The 13,924-nt window shown below is 43.6% G+C and overlaps 1 protein-coding gene across 1 annotated transcript in view; it reads right to left on the bottom strand.

Annotated features, from left to right (window-relative positions):
• The window catches only part of UTP20 (UTP20 small subunit processome component), an 84,129-nt gene that overhangs the window by 55,448 nt on the left and 14,757 nt on the right, over positions 1-13,924 (bottom strand). The window contains exons 10-21 of the mRNA XM_075934286.1: positions 13,578-13,712; positions 12,408-12,485; positions 10,642-10,820; positions 8,483-8,638; positions 7,895-7,983; positions 6,935-7,040; positions 4,915-5,065; positions 4,592-4,654; positions 4,115-4,273; positions 2,087-2,163; positions 938-1,017; positions 324-567 (exon numbers count right to left, since the gene is read on the bottom strand). Coding sequence (XP_075790401.1) covers positions 324-567; positions 938-1,017; positions 2,087-2,163; positions 4,115-4,273; positions 4,592-4,654; positions 4,915-5,065; positions 6,935-7,040; positions 7,895-7,983; positions 8,483-8,638; positions 10,642-10,820; positions 12,408-12,485; positions 13,578-13,712 — 1,517 coding nt within the window. The remainder of the gene's footprint in view (positions 1-323; positions 568-937; positions 1,018-2,086; positions 2,164-4,114; positions 4,274-4,591; positions 4,655-4,914; positions 5,066-6,934; positions 7,041-7,894; positions 7,984-8,482; positions 8,639-10,641; positions 10,821-12,407; positions 12,486-13,577; positions 13,713-13,924) is intronic.

Raw genomic sequence — 13,924 nt, 5'->3', positions numbered from 1 at the left:
ACACCCTTCATAGCAGCAGCTCCGTAGTAAACCAGGGTTCAACCAGAACTCCTCAGTAAATGGGTGCTCAACACAGCAGCCAAATGACAGCTCACATTCAGATCACTTTTCTCTTTCTCACTCTCTCTAGCATAAGCCCTGTTTTACCAAAAGGAAAGTTCGGCTTCAATATAAAACCATACCATTCTATGGAATCAGGTTTCAGGAAACAAAATCCATTAAAAAAACAACAACAACAACCACCCATCAGTTGTCTTATGAGGATCCTAGTAACTCTTATGACACTTCCAAGCAATGTCTCATCACTGAACATGGTCACTTACCTAATGAATCTCAGGAGAAGAGGGGAAAGCTCCCTTGATCTGGGCTCCACTCTGTCTGGAAACTTGGCCAATGCCTTCCAAAGCAGGAACCGGAAGTTGGCATGATCTATCCGCTCACTGCAATCCGTTCTAAACCTCAGCTGCTCAAGATACAGGCTTCCCACGTTTCCTGCTTGGATCTTTGCACTTTCAACATCTGCAGTGCCTTCCTGCTCTTCGTTCAGCTCATCTTGCAGCTCTTTCTCTATACAAGAAGCAAACCACAAAGATTCTCTAGCAACTAGACACTACTGAAAAGTCTCAGACTCCTATTGTCTCTGACCAGCCTGGGCAGAGCCAGTCTAGACAAAGCAAGCACTGCCCCATATGCTAGGAGGGCACCAATTGTCCCTATTTATCTCATGGCAAGTAGAACAAGAGGGGGAGGCCACAATTCTGATAGACCTCCGCTCTCTTTCTCTCAGGAAATGAGGCCAGAAGGGGAGAAGAAAAATCTTGTCCTGATTTTTCCCTTTTTGACAGTTTGGAGCATACCAGAGAATAAAGCCAGCCTTATTCATGAACCACCCAGACCATAGCTAAGTTAGTAACTTAAGATCTAAAAACATAATTACCAGCATAGACAGCTGCTTTCTCCAAGTGCTCATAATAGACTTTCCAGAACTGTTTATTCTCCATTTCGTTTGCATGAGATCTAACAATAAACAGGACAGTAGAAATTAAGTAAAAAATGCCATTTGATATTAGCCAGCTGAACTGCTAGTATGTTGTCCAGCCCAAGTCACCATGTATGAAGGCAAGATATTTTCTGTGTGAGACTTTATTTCTTTGCTTTCATCTGAAGATCCCAAAGATTCACAGGTAACAGTGAACTACTATTGGAATACACTAGGTCCCTCACACCATACAAAAATGTTGACTTGTCAAGGGTGTGAAGACTGCATACTCCCTCACATCCCTCTCCCCTCCCAAAAAGTTTAGCAATGGACCATTATCTTTGATTTTGACATCTCAAGAGAGGATGCAAACACCAGGCAGGAAGTTTTTAGAATCTGTATAAAAATACTCTATAAAAGACCTAGTTATCAGAATAGTCTACTTACAGCTTGTGAGTACAATGGACCCTTTGGTACAGATGTTTTGAAGTCTATTGATATTGCCTATGCCAGGGTGGGGAACTGTTGGTCTTTAGGCCACACACAGTTTGTCAAGGTTAGTTGGTGGTGGGCCATGAGAAGGTTTGTTTGCCTGACTGTCCACAGGCACAGAGCCCCACAGCTTCCAATGACTACAATTCACCATTTCCAGCAAATGAGAACATCACCATTAATTTAAGTAGGGTTTTCCATCAGGTCCTTAGTGAGGGCAGGAAGGGAAGAGAGACAGACTTATTTACTATTTCCATAACACTTATAATATGATGGGCACCATAGTATGAGCTAAGGAGCTGGCTATCTTGAATTTAAGTCTGTTGTGTTCCAACCCTTGATAAAATGTAACAATACTTTTGCCCATGAGCTGTCTTTAATATTTGTGCATCATAAAAACAAGTTAAAAAGTAACAAGAGCAAGATTTACCTGACAGATCAGAGGCATTTCTGTGGTACCTCATGTAAATGTCTGTTATGCTTGTGTGTACCTGCCTTTATTTTCAGGGATGTGACACATTTTTATTTCATTTTTTTAAAGAGCCGGGCCCACGGGGGGGAGGGAGCTGAAACAATACAACTGAGGCTCCCACCATCCCACTACCACATACTTACGCTACGAGTTCAACAACAGGATCCCAGAGAGGGCTAAAGTTAATGTAGAACATTCCCAGTAAATACTGAAGAGGCACCTACAGTGGCACAGAAGAAAACTTAGTTTTAAAATGCTAACAATATTAAAAGTAGGCATAAAAACAGCTTCACTGATTGATGAGCTGCAAGTAAAAAGCAAGAGAGTCCAGTTGAAATCTCTCAAAATCAACATCAATAATGAAGACATTTAGATTATTATTTGTACTCTGGTAGCACCAAGACCACATCATGCTAGGCACTACAGAAACATATGCACAAGGGGAGTTTTCTCTGCTCTGAAGAGTTTATGTTGCATTAAACCCAGGTTCCCCCTGAACTGGGGTCCTCACTGAGCTAAGGGTCTGTCTCTGGGTATGTCTACACTGCCACCCTAGTTCGAACTAGGGTGGCTAATGTAGGCATTTGAACTTGCAAATGAAGCCCAGGATTTAAATATCCCCGGCTTCATTTACATGTTCCCGGGCACCGCCATTTTTAAATGCCCCGTAGTTCGAACTACCTGCCCGCGGCTACACACAGCATGGACTAGGTAGTTCGAATTAAAGCTCCTAATTCGAACTACCATTATTCCTCCTGAAAGTTCGAATGCCTACATTAGCCACCCTAGTTTGAACTAGGGTGGCAGTGTAGACATTTTTTTTTCTCTCTCTCACTCACACTCACACAATCCCTGCCCCAAGGAGTTTAAAACTCATGAAGGAAAGTTATAAGAGAACTTAAGTATTAGTAAAAATAAGTTAATATTTAGCTAGTACAGGAAAAATCTTGACTCTAGCAGTTTGGACAGAGTGACACCCACTGCAACATGGTTGGATTCAGTAGCCACAGACAGACGTCTCTACAATATAGAAGGCCTCAATCCTAGAGTGAGCTCCAAGGCAGACCCCTGCGCCCACACAGAACTTCACTGTGGTCCAAACACGGAGTTCATCGCAAGGACAGGGGATAAATTGCTAACAGCTCATCCCAGCCCTCTGCAGCACCTCCATCGGCTTTCCCCTCACTACTCTTACAGTGTTTAGAACATTTATTGAAGTACTATCATTTTTTTTGGTTTCTACTCCTACTAGCTGCTGATGCAAATATACTTTAGTCAGCTTAGGATAAAAAAGAAAAAGAAAAAAAGAAACCCCACTGAGACATGCTGATCACAACCCAGAATCAAGGATATTTCCGAACGTAGCATCAAGCACTGTCCTCTGGAAGAGAAAGGACACTGGGATAGGGAGCTCACTGCTCAGGTAAGAATTTTTAAAGCACCCAAGTCATTGTTTTCTTTTGTATGTCTTAGAAACAACAATTTCTGATGTCCGAGCTTAATCTGGCAATCCAATGAATTGCTTTCAGCAATGTGGACTGGACAGCGGAGATGCCATTAGAATACAATGGTTTGGGGCACTGTTCTATCGTTTGAATAGGACTGTGTCTCAGGGCTCATCTACACATACAGCACTGATGCAACCTATGCTGACAGAAGAGCTTCTCCGCCCCCCGAAAAGTGATAGCTATGGCGATGGGAGATGCCTTGATTCTGACTTGTATGGTCTACAATGGGAGTTAGGCTTGTATAACAATGTAAGTTGATAGCACTCAGTGCCCCTGTATGGAGAAGGCAGGTGCATAAACCATGCAATGTGCAGATTCAAGTGGAGTGTATTTTCTATGGGAGCGAAAAGCCACCCAGTTCGGTGCTTGATGAGGTGTTTGTTCAGAGTGCTGATGTATTTCTATCTTGCTCACCATTGATCTTCAGGGGCAACCCCACATCTTTGAGCTCTGGTGCTAAAAATCAAAGAGAGACGGGAGCATTGTCCCAGTGACTAGCAGTGAGAGTTAAGCTCCTAACTCCCTCATGACGACTGGTTTGTTTCCAGCCTGCATTTACGGAAACCATCACAAGGCACTGAAAACATAGGAAGTAAAATGCAAAAATGTTTTGCCTTATAAAAAGGCAACACTCCTGAATACCTCTTGGCAATAACTTCTCACCTCACATAAAGGTCCATCTGGTACTGTAGACTGCACAACATCGTGCCTCAGTTTCCTTAAATGAAGCAGTTTTTCTCTGTAATCGTTCACACTGGCTGGCACCAGTTCAGCTTGAAGTAATATGGCAAACACAGACTGAAGCTCTCCTGTTCCATCATCCTGCACAAACCAGCAAAATGCCTTTTGTTAGAGGATACCTGTAGTTATCATAATTTACTATACAAAGGCAGAGCCTCAGCTGCTGTAAGCTGGCAGAGCTCCACTGAACTTGGTGGGGCTAGAGAGATTTCCACCAGCTGGGGATTGGGCCATAAAGTTACGGTCTGAAAAACAAGGAATTTTAAAGAAAGTTCCCTTTAGCTAAAGAACAGACTAGCATGTGTAACTGCAAATAAAGTCAGTGTCAAGGAAACACTTATATTACAAATAACTCCCTCCCATGGTTTTGAAAAGTTAAAGCAGCCACAGTAACATTACCTTGATTGATGTAGGAAGCCAAGCCTCAAAATGATTTAAAATCCTTATTGTCAAAAGTCGGACCTATTAAAAGTGAAAGCATGTTTAGGGGCATACTGCAAATGTTGAAAGGCCATTGGAAATTGGCACAATTTTAAAGAAATGAAGGGCATTCATTCTTGCATAAAATTGCCTATTTCACCTTTAGCCCGTCTTTATTTAGCTTATTTGAAATGCCGCAAGGACAACTTGCCACTAGTTAAGAATTCATTTTTCCATTAAAACACAAATTAGCTTGCACATATTGGAAACCATTAGGAGAGAGAGAGAAAAAAAAAGATTACCTTGGAGATGCTGGAGGAAATATTTGTTTTTAGTTTATCAAACAAATCCATTAAGTTCTCATGGGAAAGAGGATCCTGGCAACCACACAAATCCAGCCTCGTATAATAGAGATCAGCTAGCAGCAAGGCTGATGGGTCTGAAGGGAAGGTCCTGAAACAAAATACTCATTTATTATTGTACAAGGCAAACCACAAGCAGCATGAATTTGAAAAAAAAATTATATAGGGAAAACTCCTACTTCCAAATTAGGATTCAACATGGAAGGTGTTTACAGGCATAGGGCCTAAGTTACACAGGGGAAAATGAGATGTGTGACAGTCTTCCATTTCCCTTTCTGCCTGAAACTGGGCCAGCACCGGGGCGGCCTCTGCTCCAGTCCCAGCATGCGGTCCCATCCCAGGAGCAGCTGGGGGCTTCTGGGGCTGGACCATGGTACTAAAATAGCACCATGGACCCCGCTCCAGCCCCCGCAAACTGCTTTCTATGTCGAAGGCAGAAGGTGAGGGAAGAGGCAGGAAGAGAAGAGGGCTTGTGCTGAGTGTGGGGGAGGGAGGCAGGGCAGGAGATGAAAGGGGAAAGCACCAAGGGGCATGGTGGAGGAGAGACAAATGCCAGGGAGCCAAGAGGAGACAATGAGGAAAAGGACAAGAGGGGCAACTGGAGGGAAGGTATCAGTAGGTGTGAGAGAATGGAGGAGACAGGGTGATGCTGGGAGAGGGAAGGAACAATGGGGGCAAGAGAGAGGAAGAGGAGGGGGGGGGAGTGGGTGCCGGGAGAAGAGCGAAGCGTGAGGGGTGGGGAGCAGCAGGCACCAGGGGAGCAGATGGGGTGAGGGGAGGGTAGGAGACATGGCAGCAGAGGGAAAAGGGAGAGGTTTAGAAGATATTTATTAATAACTTGGGTGCCACGGTGGCAAATCCAAACAAGCCACATGAACTCAATACTGGTGCACAAGACAAAATTCAGTCTGCTCATGGGAGGAAAATCTTAGAGGGAACACTGTCCTCGGCTTCTTTCACCCTTCCCCCCCAAGTTAATGCAATGCAAATTGGTTAATGCAACTTCAGGATAGTTGCATGGGGTTCCTGTGGGGGCCAAACCCATCCCTATTGGTAGGAGGATGGTGGGAGGAATTATTAGAGGGGTCCTACAACACCCTTTGCTTCTGGTCATGTGTCCATGTTGACCCCGGGAGTACTACCTCCAGGGATGGGACTTCTTGTGGCAGTGGGCATGGCTAATGTGTCCCAAATTTTGGTTCAGAAAATATGGTCACCATATATTTAAGTAGCAGACCAACCCGCCCTTCAGGAAATGTTGCATGTCCCACTTGTTTTCTTGAGCTGGATGGGAAGAGGGATGCTGGGAGATCACACAGATCTTAACTCTTCTTCAGCTGTTCAGTTATTGTATATGTTAATTATTATCTTAAGGGGTTAACAGAGTAGTCAGTTTTCATGGGTGCTAATTAAAATGTGGAGTTCCCTCTAATGGAGGAAGTGTACAAAATAATTTTCAAAATCAAAATCATTATCGGGGGGGGGGGGGAGAGAGCTGGAATCCTCCTAAAACTGCAGATGAACCCTTTAGACCACGACAAGAATTACAATGTAATATTTATATTTGGCAGAGATTATCTTCACTTCACTTTTTTTTGTAGGGGAACCTCCCCCACACACAAGATTCCTGCCTTCTATTCCACAAGATAAAACCAGCAGTGTTTCATTTGCATATTCAACAGCAACAAAGATTAATCTACAGCATTCAAACAATTCAGATGAGCAGACTGTTATTATGGAGATAAGAGCTGTGAACTGTACACCACACACTACGGTAAACTGACAGTGCCTGACAACGTTCCTATCCCAGATGGCTAAAAATCTGAAGAAACATGCTGGTGTGGTATAAGAGGAAACAACCAAAGCAAGTGTTTTTGTTTTGCTCAATAGTTATATAAAAGCATAGTTCTCTCTTCACTACATTAAGTGGAACACCAGAGAGTCATAAGAGTTCACTTACGTCAGCAAGTGCTTCACACGTTCCACAGGGAACAAATGGAGAATTTCAGAGGATTCTGCTAAACTAAGTAGTGTGCTCACAGCTTGGCAGGCCACAAACAAGCCTCCTGGGGGGAAAAAGGGAATAGGAACAAACTGTAGTTCAGCATTCACATTGAATTCATATTTGCAAAGTGCCTTGGGATCCTCAAATGAGAGGAGACACAGAAACATACAGGTTTATAAAATTACATTATACATTTTACACACTAGAGCCAACAAATTATATTTTTATTTCTAAGTGCAATAATTCAACATTTCACGATGGAAGTTTAGAGTGAAATTCTCCTCTGGCCAACACGACAGATCTCCATCTTGAAACACTGCTATCCCTGAATGTGCAGAATGCCCAGTTCATGCCTGACTGTGTGGCATCTTGGTACACGGGGAGAGCACAGCTCTGCCATGTGGATCTCAGAGAATTTTGCTCAACCAATGGTTTTAGAATTATTGTCAAGACCCAGACAGGAAATTCCAGTCCTGGAGCCAAAGATGGTGAACAATGTAGTAAAAAAAACATTATCTTTTTGCTATAAGCTTGTCTTTGATAACCCAGCTTGATTGAGTCTTCATTTCTTGTACTCCCATTTGCTTTCTTTTCTTCACAATCCATCTCTCAAATTTCATCTTTCTAAATATCTTGAAAAGTCTCGGACTTTGAGTCAGTGAGACTTTTGTGGCTCAGGTCCAATCCCTGGCACAACATTTACTTCACCATCCCATTATTCGATGGCATTTGGCATATTTCCTGTATGTTATTTTTTTCCAACTTGCTTTTCATGTTTCATTGAGCAACTTATTAAATCAGGATACAATACAGTTATTGTTCATTGTGATACCTTGTGTCAATAGTATAACTGCCATGTTATGTCTTTTTATGTGACAATAAAAAGTTAATGAACAGGGCATGACTTTAACTGACCTTTGCGGAGCGTTCCTCTGTCAATAGCCAAGAAGAGAGATTCTATAAAACTTGTAACTGGTAACAGGATTTTTTCCTTGTCTATTGGTCTGCCAAAAAATAAAGGTACAAATGTTAATCTTCTTGCTGGAGTCACTAACCTGGATTCTCGCTCATATGTCTCTTACCATAAATATACATTTCAAACAAACTGATTATTAGTACACTACTTTGCTAAGTCAGTTTCGTATCCTAAATCCCATCACCCATAATCACTTTTTAAGTCTTCCTTCCATGAAATGTTATTGCACTGACTGAGCATGCTCTCTCCCTTGAGACTGAAACAACATTCTAAGGACTCAGTTTCATGCCAGCAAATGTGACTTTCTAACCAGGAAAGGGAGGACACCTGCATTTTGTTACCAGCTCTGCCACAGACCGACTGGGCCACCCAGGGCTCTGTGCTGTCATCTCCCTACCTGTACAATGGGGGTAACAATACTTTCCTTGGCAAAGCGTTTTGAGATGTATCTGTAAAAAACATCAGGCATAAACGAAGCAGCATGTTTATCAGATACAAAAGGAACACAGAAGATTTAGCTTCCTTACCTAACATGAGGAAGTACAACAAGGGCAGCCCAGGGATGTGAAAGATCAGTGATGTCTTCATTTTCTGGTAAGCAGATTAGAGACAGAATATGATCCAACACCGGCATGTGTTTCCTTTCTCCATTTCTTTTATTCATCTGCTGTCTCGTATTGGATCTAAAAAATAAAATCAAGTAACCTTTAAAAACAGCAGCTGAACCTTTCTTCCTATGCCATTTAAAACGAAAGCAGCTCCTTTTAAAAAAAGGCTAAGCTTCATCTTGACTTGGACAGTAAACCATTTGATGGGATTTTCACAACACAAAGTATTTCACAGTCATTTCTAATGCAGAAGGCAGGAAATGGTCCATAAAAGGTTACACATCAATATTCAGAGGTCAAGCAGAATTTGGAGCTTACTCCTGTGTTGTAAACATGTTGATTCTATTGATTTTCAAGTATTAAAGAATGGTGTCTTTTTTTGCTGCTGTTCTATGTTCATTAAAAGGGATTCCTCCACCTCTCCAACACAGTTGTCAGACCAGCTCTACAGCAAGTGGTTCCCAAGCAAACTCATCGAGTTCCTCAAAACTAAACCAACTTTCCTCCAGAAACAACTGCATATACATCTGAATTTGCAACAGGCTACAAAGCCCTCCAACTCCCAAGATGAAGTTAACTACAGTTTTCCTTTTAATATGTAAGGGCCCTACTACTTGTCCTGATTAGATAGCAGCATGTAGCTATGTTATCCCAGGTGCAGAACTAGGGAAGTGGCTCCTTGCTGCCCAGAGGGAAGTGACTGCAGAAGCTTGTTTTCTGGCATAAATTATTTCCCCCATGTTGCTGGCTCAGCTGCACTGGTTAGTGCATTGGGAAGGGGAGGGGCAGGACCCTTAGTTCCTCCCTCTCCCCACCAATCTGCATTACAGGACTCCCCAATGAGTGGTGCTCTCCTCTTGCCTCCTCTACGGTCAGATGAGATATAGGCAGCCTGTGCAGGGGAGAGTACTCATAAGAAGCCACTGGAGAAAGAGTTCACTAGCACTGTACAATAAGATTTTATGAAATTTCAGTAAAATGAAGCATGGGGGAGAAAAGGAGGAATAATTCCCTCCTCTCTCCAAAGGTAAAAATCAGCACTCCCCTGCAGATATACAGGTTGGACCTTCCTAGTCAGTCACCCTCAGGACCTGACCAGTCCTGGATGATGGATTTTGCCAGACCAGGGGACGTCATTTCTGGACCCCTGCCACCAGCCCCTCCCCAGCCCTGGCCCAGCTGGCAGCCCAACTGCTCCTGGCTCAGGGCAGCAGGCGTGTGGTTGCTTGGCAGCTACCCCAGAGAGCTCCTCCTCTTGGCCCTCTACCGGGACTCTCTAGTCCTGCAACATCCACGCCAGATCACTGATGTTGCCAGGCCAGAGAGTCCCGGTTTAGAGAGGTTCAACCTATATTATGAGAAATGATGAATTATACAAAAATAGCTGCAGAATGGGAAAAACCTGCTTACGCCTAAATGGAAACAAAACACAAATCAACTGTAGGAGCACATGGAATTCAGCCCTACATATTATTTATTATGGCTGCTGCTACAGGTCCTTCATAACCATTTTTGGATATTTATTAGGGCTGTCAAGTGATTTAAAAAATTAATAGCAATTAATCCCGCAATTTAAAAAATTAATCATGATTAATCCCGCTGTTAAATAATAAGATGACTCCAGCTGACCTCGAGCTCTGCATTGCACTGCCCTTTGAAATGCCGCCACGGCGTTTCAAAGAGGCAGTGCTGCGGGAGCCCAAGATCAGCTGGAGTCCCCAGCTGACCCCAGCTCCGCTTTGTGCTGCCCCTTTGAAACACTGCGGCAGCTTTTCAAAGGGGCAGCGCCACGGAAATGCCTGTGATTAACAGGCATTAAAAAATTAATTAATGAAAAGTTAATTCTCCCTGGTATTAATTACAGGAATTAACATGCATTAATTGACAGCCCATATATTTATATTGCAGTGCCACTAAGATATTGAAATCGGGGTTGGGGATCTCCTGTGCTGAATAAAATGTTAAAAGGAGTGACCAGTAGGTGAAGCGGCAGGACTGATACTGTTCTGCTTAGTGACACTACTAAGTTTCCGAAGAGAGTTCCGAGGTAACTACCTGCGGAGTGTGAGGAGACTTACCCTATTGGTGGCGCTCTAAAAACAAGGGGATACTTTTCAAAAGCCATTGAGCCAACAATGGGAGGTTCTGCTTTCTCCAGAATGAGTTTAGCCAAAAGTGCCATGGCCTCATCTCTAGCTGTAGCATCTTCTCCAGAGAAGCAGTCCTCAATGTACTCTAGAAAACGTGGAAGAAAATGCTGAAAGGGAAAAAAAATTGAGAATTGTTCAGCATTGGAGACGTGAGTTCAAGCAAATCAGGAATCCAAGACCCAGGTGCCAGGGAAGCCAAGCTGTCACTGTGTCATGGTTTTCTCCAACACTGATGCATCAGGTCAGCAAGACACTGAGGTCATCAATATCAGGGAGCCTTTGAGGAGCCAATGATTTGACCCAAAGACCCAGGCCTGTCCCAACTCCTGTCTCCCCACACAGCACCTGACAACTTGCAGAGAACCATGCTCCCCACAACTCCATGCCCCTCCTCAGAGTCCTAGTTAACCCCGCTCAGGACACACCTCGCAGACATCCCTGTTCTCCATTTCAGCCTTCACCCGCCCACACAGGAATTCCTCTTCTCCAGCCTCCTCCACACAAATACCAACCTCATATCTACACACTTATTCCTCTCCCCACTTTCCTTCCATGAACACTGAAATTTGCTGCCTCATTGACACCATGAATAAGGAGCCAGAAGCAGAGAGACCAGACCTCAGCTGAGGAAACTGGCCAGCAGCTTTTGGAGGGGCTCTCATTTGTTATGGTAGGAACCCTCTTGTATCCTCCCATTTACTCTGTCTCTTCCATTCATAGAATCATAGAACCATAGAGCTGGAAGAGACCTCAGAAGGTCATCAAGTCCAGCCTCCTGCTCTAGGCAGGACCAATTCCAACTAAATCAACCCGGCCAGGGCTTTGTCAAGCTGAGACTTAAACACCTCTAGGGATGGAGACTCCACTACTTCCCTAGGTAACCCATTCCAGTGCTTCACCACCCTCCTAGTGAAACAGTTTTTCCTAATATCCAACCTGGACCTCTCTCACCACAACTTTCCTCTCATTCAAAGGAGGAACTCGCTTAAAGTACCAAGAACCTCTCTGTACATTCCTTGCAATTTTCCCATCTCTCTGAGTATAAAAAAGGATCTGGAAAGAAGTGACAGACACAACCTAAAGTCCCCAGACTTCTGACACCTCCACTGAGACACCACCTCTGTTAACCAATCTGCCATGAAAGAGTCACAAAGACCACAGAAAAGATATTGGAGAGTGTGTGTTTGGGGTAGAGGCTGAAGGTGTGCAGCCATAATGGGCGTTCAGTTCATTTCAAAAGCAAAAACAGCAACACGACCCTGACTAGAGACTACTGCCATCTCCCTGACTCGGGTACCATGTCTTCCTCTTCATTAACACTGTAGGAATCCTCCAATAAACCTTCTTGTTAGTCTTTAAAGTGCTACATAGTCCTGTTTTTCGTTAAAGAAAAGACATTTCTGAATTGCCATTTTCATTCTACTGGTATTGACTAACAGCCTCTTTCATCCCCATCAGGTCAACGTGAAGACAGAGAAGATGAAGAGTTCAAATATACCTCTCTTCTTTTTAAATGACTCATCTTAGGAAACAGATAGAAACATTATGAATTTGACAAGTGTGATGGCATTCCTATGTTCAGCATTAGAACAGCTCCTTGTCAGACCCATTTTCCCCACCCAAAACACAACTCCACCATTGCTCATCTGACTACAAACTAAATAAATAAATAAGTGAACGAAAACGTCACCTACCTGCTCAAACTGATTAATTGAAAACAGTGTTTTGGAGAAATCCAAAAGGAGGCTCCTTTCAAACCTACTTCCAAATACCTGTTAAATGCAAATGAAGGATTAGAAGGGGCATATAAGCAACAAGTGCTTTATTTGTTCATGAAGGGAATCAAGACATATGGGCTATGTTCCTCCAATGCGTGCATAGTCTTTCTTAGTGCTGAGAGGAGTTACATATAAATACCTATCCGTTCTTGACCCTGACAACACTTTACGCACATAGGGAACTCCAATGCTCATGAGTAACTCCTTCGAGTTCAATGGGATTACTCATATACACAGGAGTATACTCAGGACCTGGTCTTATGGGAAGAACATGGCATATTTGCCAGGTTTGGTAGATAGAGAATTAATCCAACTAAGCCAAAGACTGCACAGTCTTACTAACTCCTCCAGCCTTATTTCATCATTAACGCATTTTTTTGTTTCCCTTTATGTATCCCCATTGCGTCGTTAAACTCTGCAAATCTATGTTTCCTACTGTGCAACTAGTTGCCCATATTAATTACATTATATGTAGGGTAACAAACAAAAATGTAACTGTCCACAATAAATAATGCCATCTCACATAGACCTCAATCAACAAAACAGATTTAAAAATAAGCAAACAATAGCAAAGCAGCAGTATGTTTGGGTCCAGCGGCAGCAGCAAGGATGTTGTAATATATCTCTAATTTGCTTTAGAAAATACTGCGACCATTGCCAAAGGGCCTGATAAAATGGCCACCCACATCAAAGGAGGAAGCACAGTTTAATGGGCAGGTCACCAGATGGGAACCTGGATTTTAATCCCAGCTCTATCACGGACCTGCTGTACAACCTCAGGCAAATTACTTCTCCTCTTTGTTTCCTTCCCTGCTCTTTCCTACTTAGACAGGGACTGTCACTCACGACAGGGCCTGGCATAAGGGCACTTCAATCTCAACTGGTTCCTCTACCCACCACTGTCATACAAATAAACAACAGACTTGGGCTTTGGATCAGTCGCTATGCTGGCCATGTGCATAATTAAGGCAGGGAGTGCCTGGTACCCCCTTCGTGCAAAAAAATTGTGAGTAGCCCTTTGTGCAGTAATCAGCTCGTTCTAGAGACTGGTCAGTGATTCTTCAGTTGCAACAGGCACTGCGTTACCTTCTCAACGGTTTCCTTAGTCACAGCATCTGGCAGGAAAACATTCTCAGCGAGCAGCAAAACAGAAATCACTTTAAGCAGGGTCCTACAGCAAGGGGCTGAGAGATGAGGGGTTTGTAACACAGCTGCTAATGTCTGCAGAATGAGAAAGAGAGGGAGGGCAGGGCAAAGTCACATGCATCCCAGGACAAGGATTCCCTGCAGCAGTGCCCCAGGGAGGAGGTCTCCAGTGGAAGTGCTCTTTCATAGCTGGCCCAGGCTGCTGCCTTCTCTGCAGCAGCACAGCCCCTTCAGCAACCATGGCCTCACAGGGTCCCCCGCAGCAATTTCCATGATTGCTCCTCCCG

This window comes from Pelodiscus sinensis, chromosome 1 (genome assembly GCF_049634645.1).
Source record: "Pelodiscus sinensis isolate JC-2024 chromosome 1, ASM4963464v1, whole genome shotgun sequence".
Lineage (NCBI taxonomy): Eukaryota > Metazoa > Chordata > Testudines > Trionychidae > Pelodiscus > Pelodiscus sinensis.
Note: the sequence above shows the minus strand (reverse complement) of the source record. Positions and strands in the feature narration are given on the sequence as shown.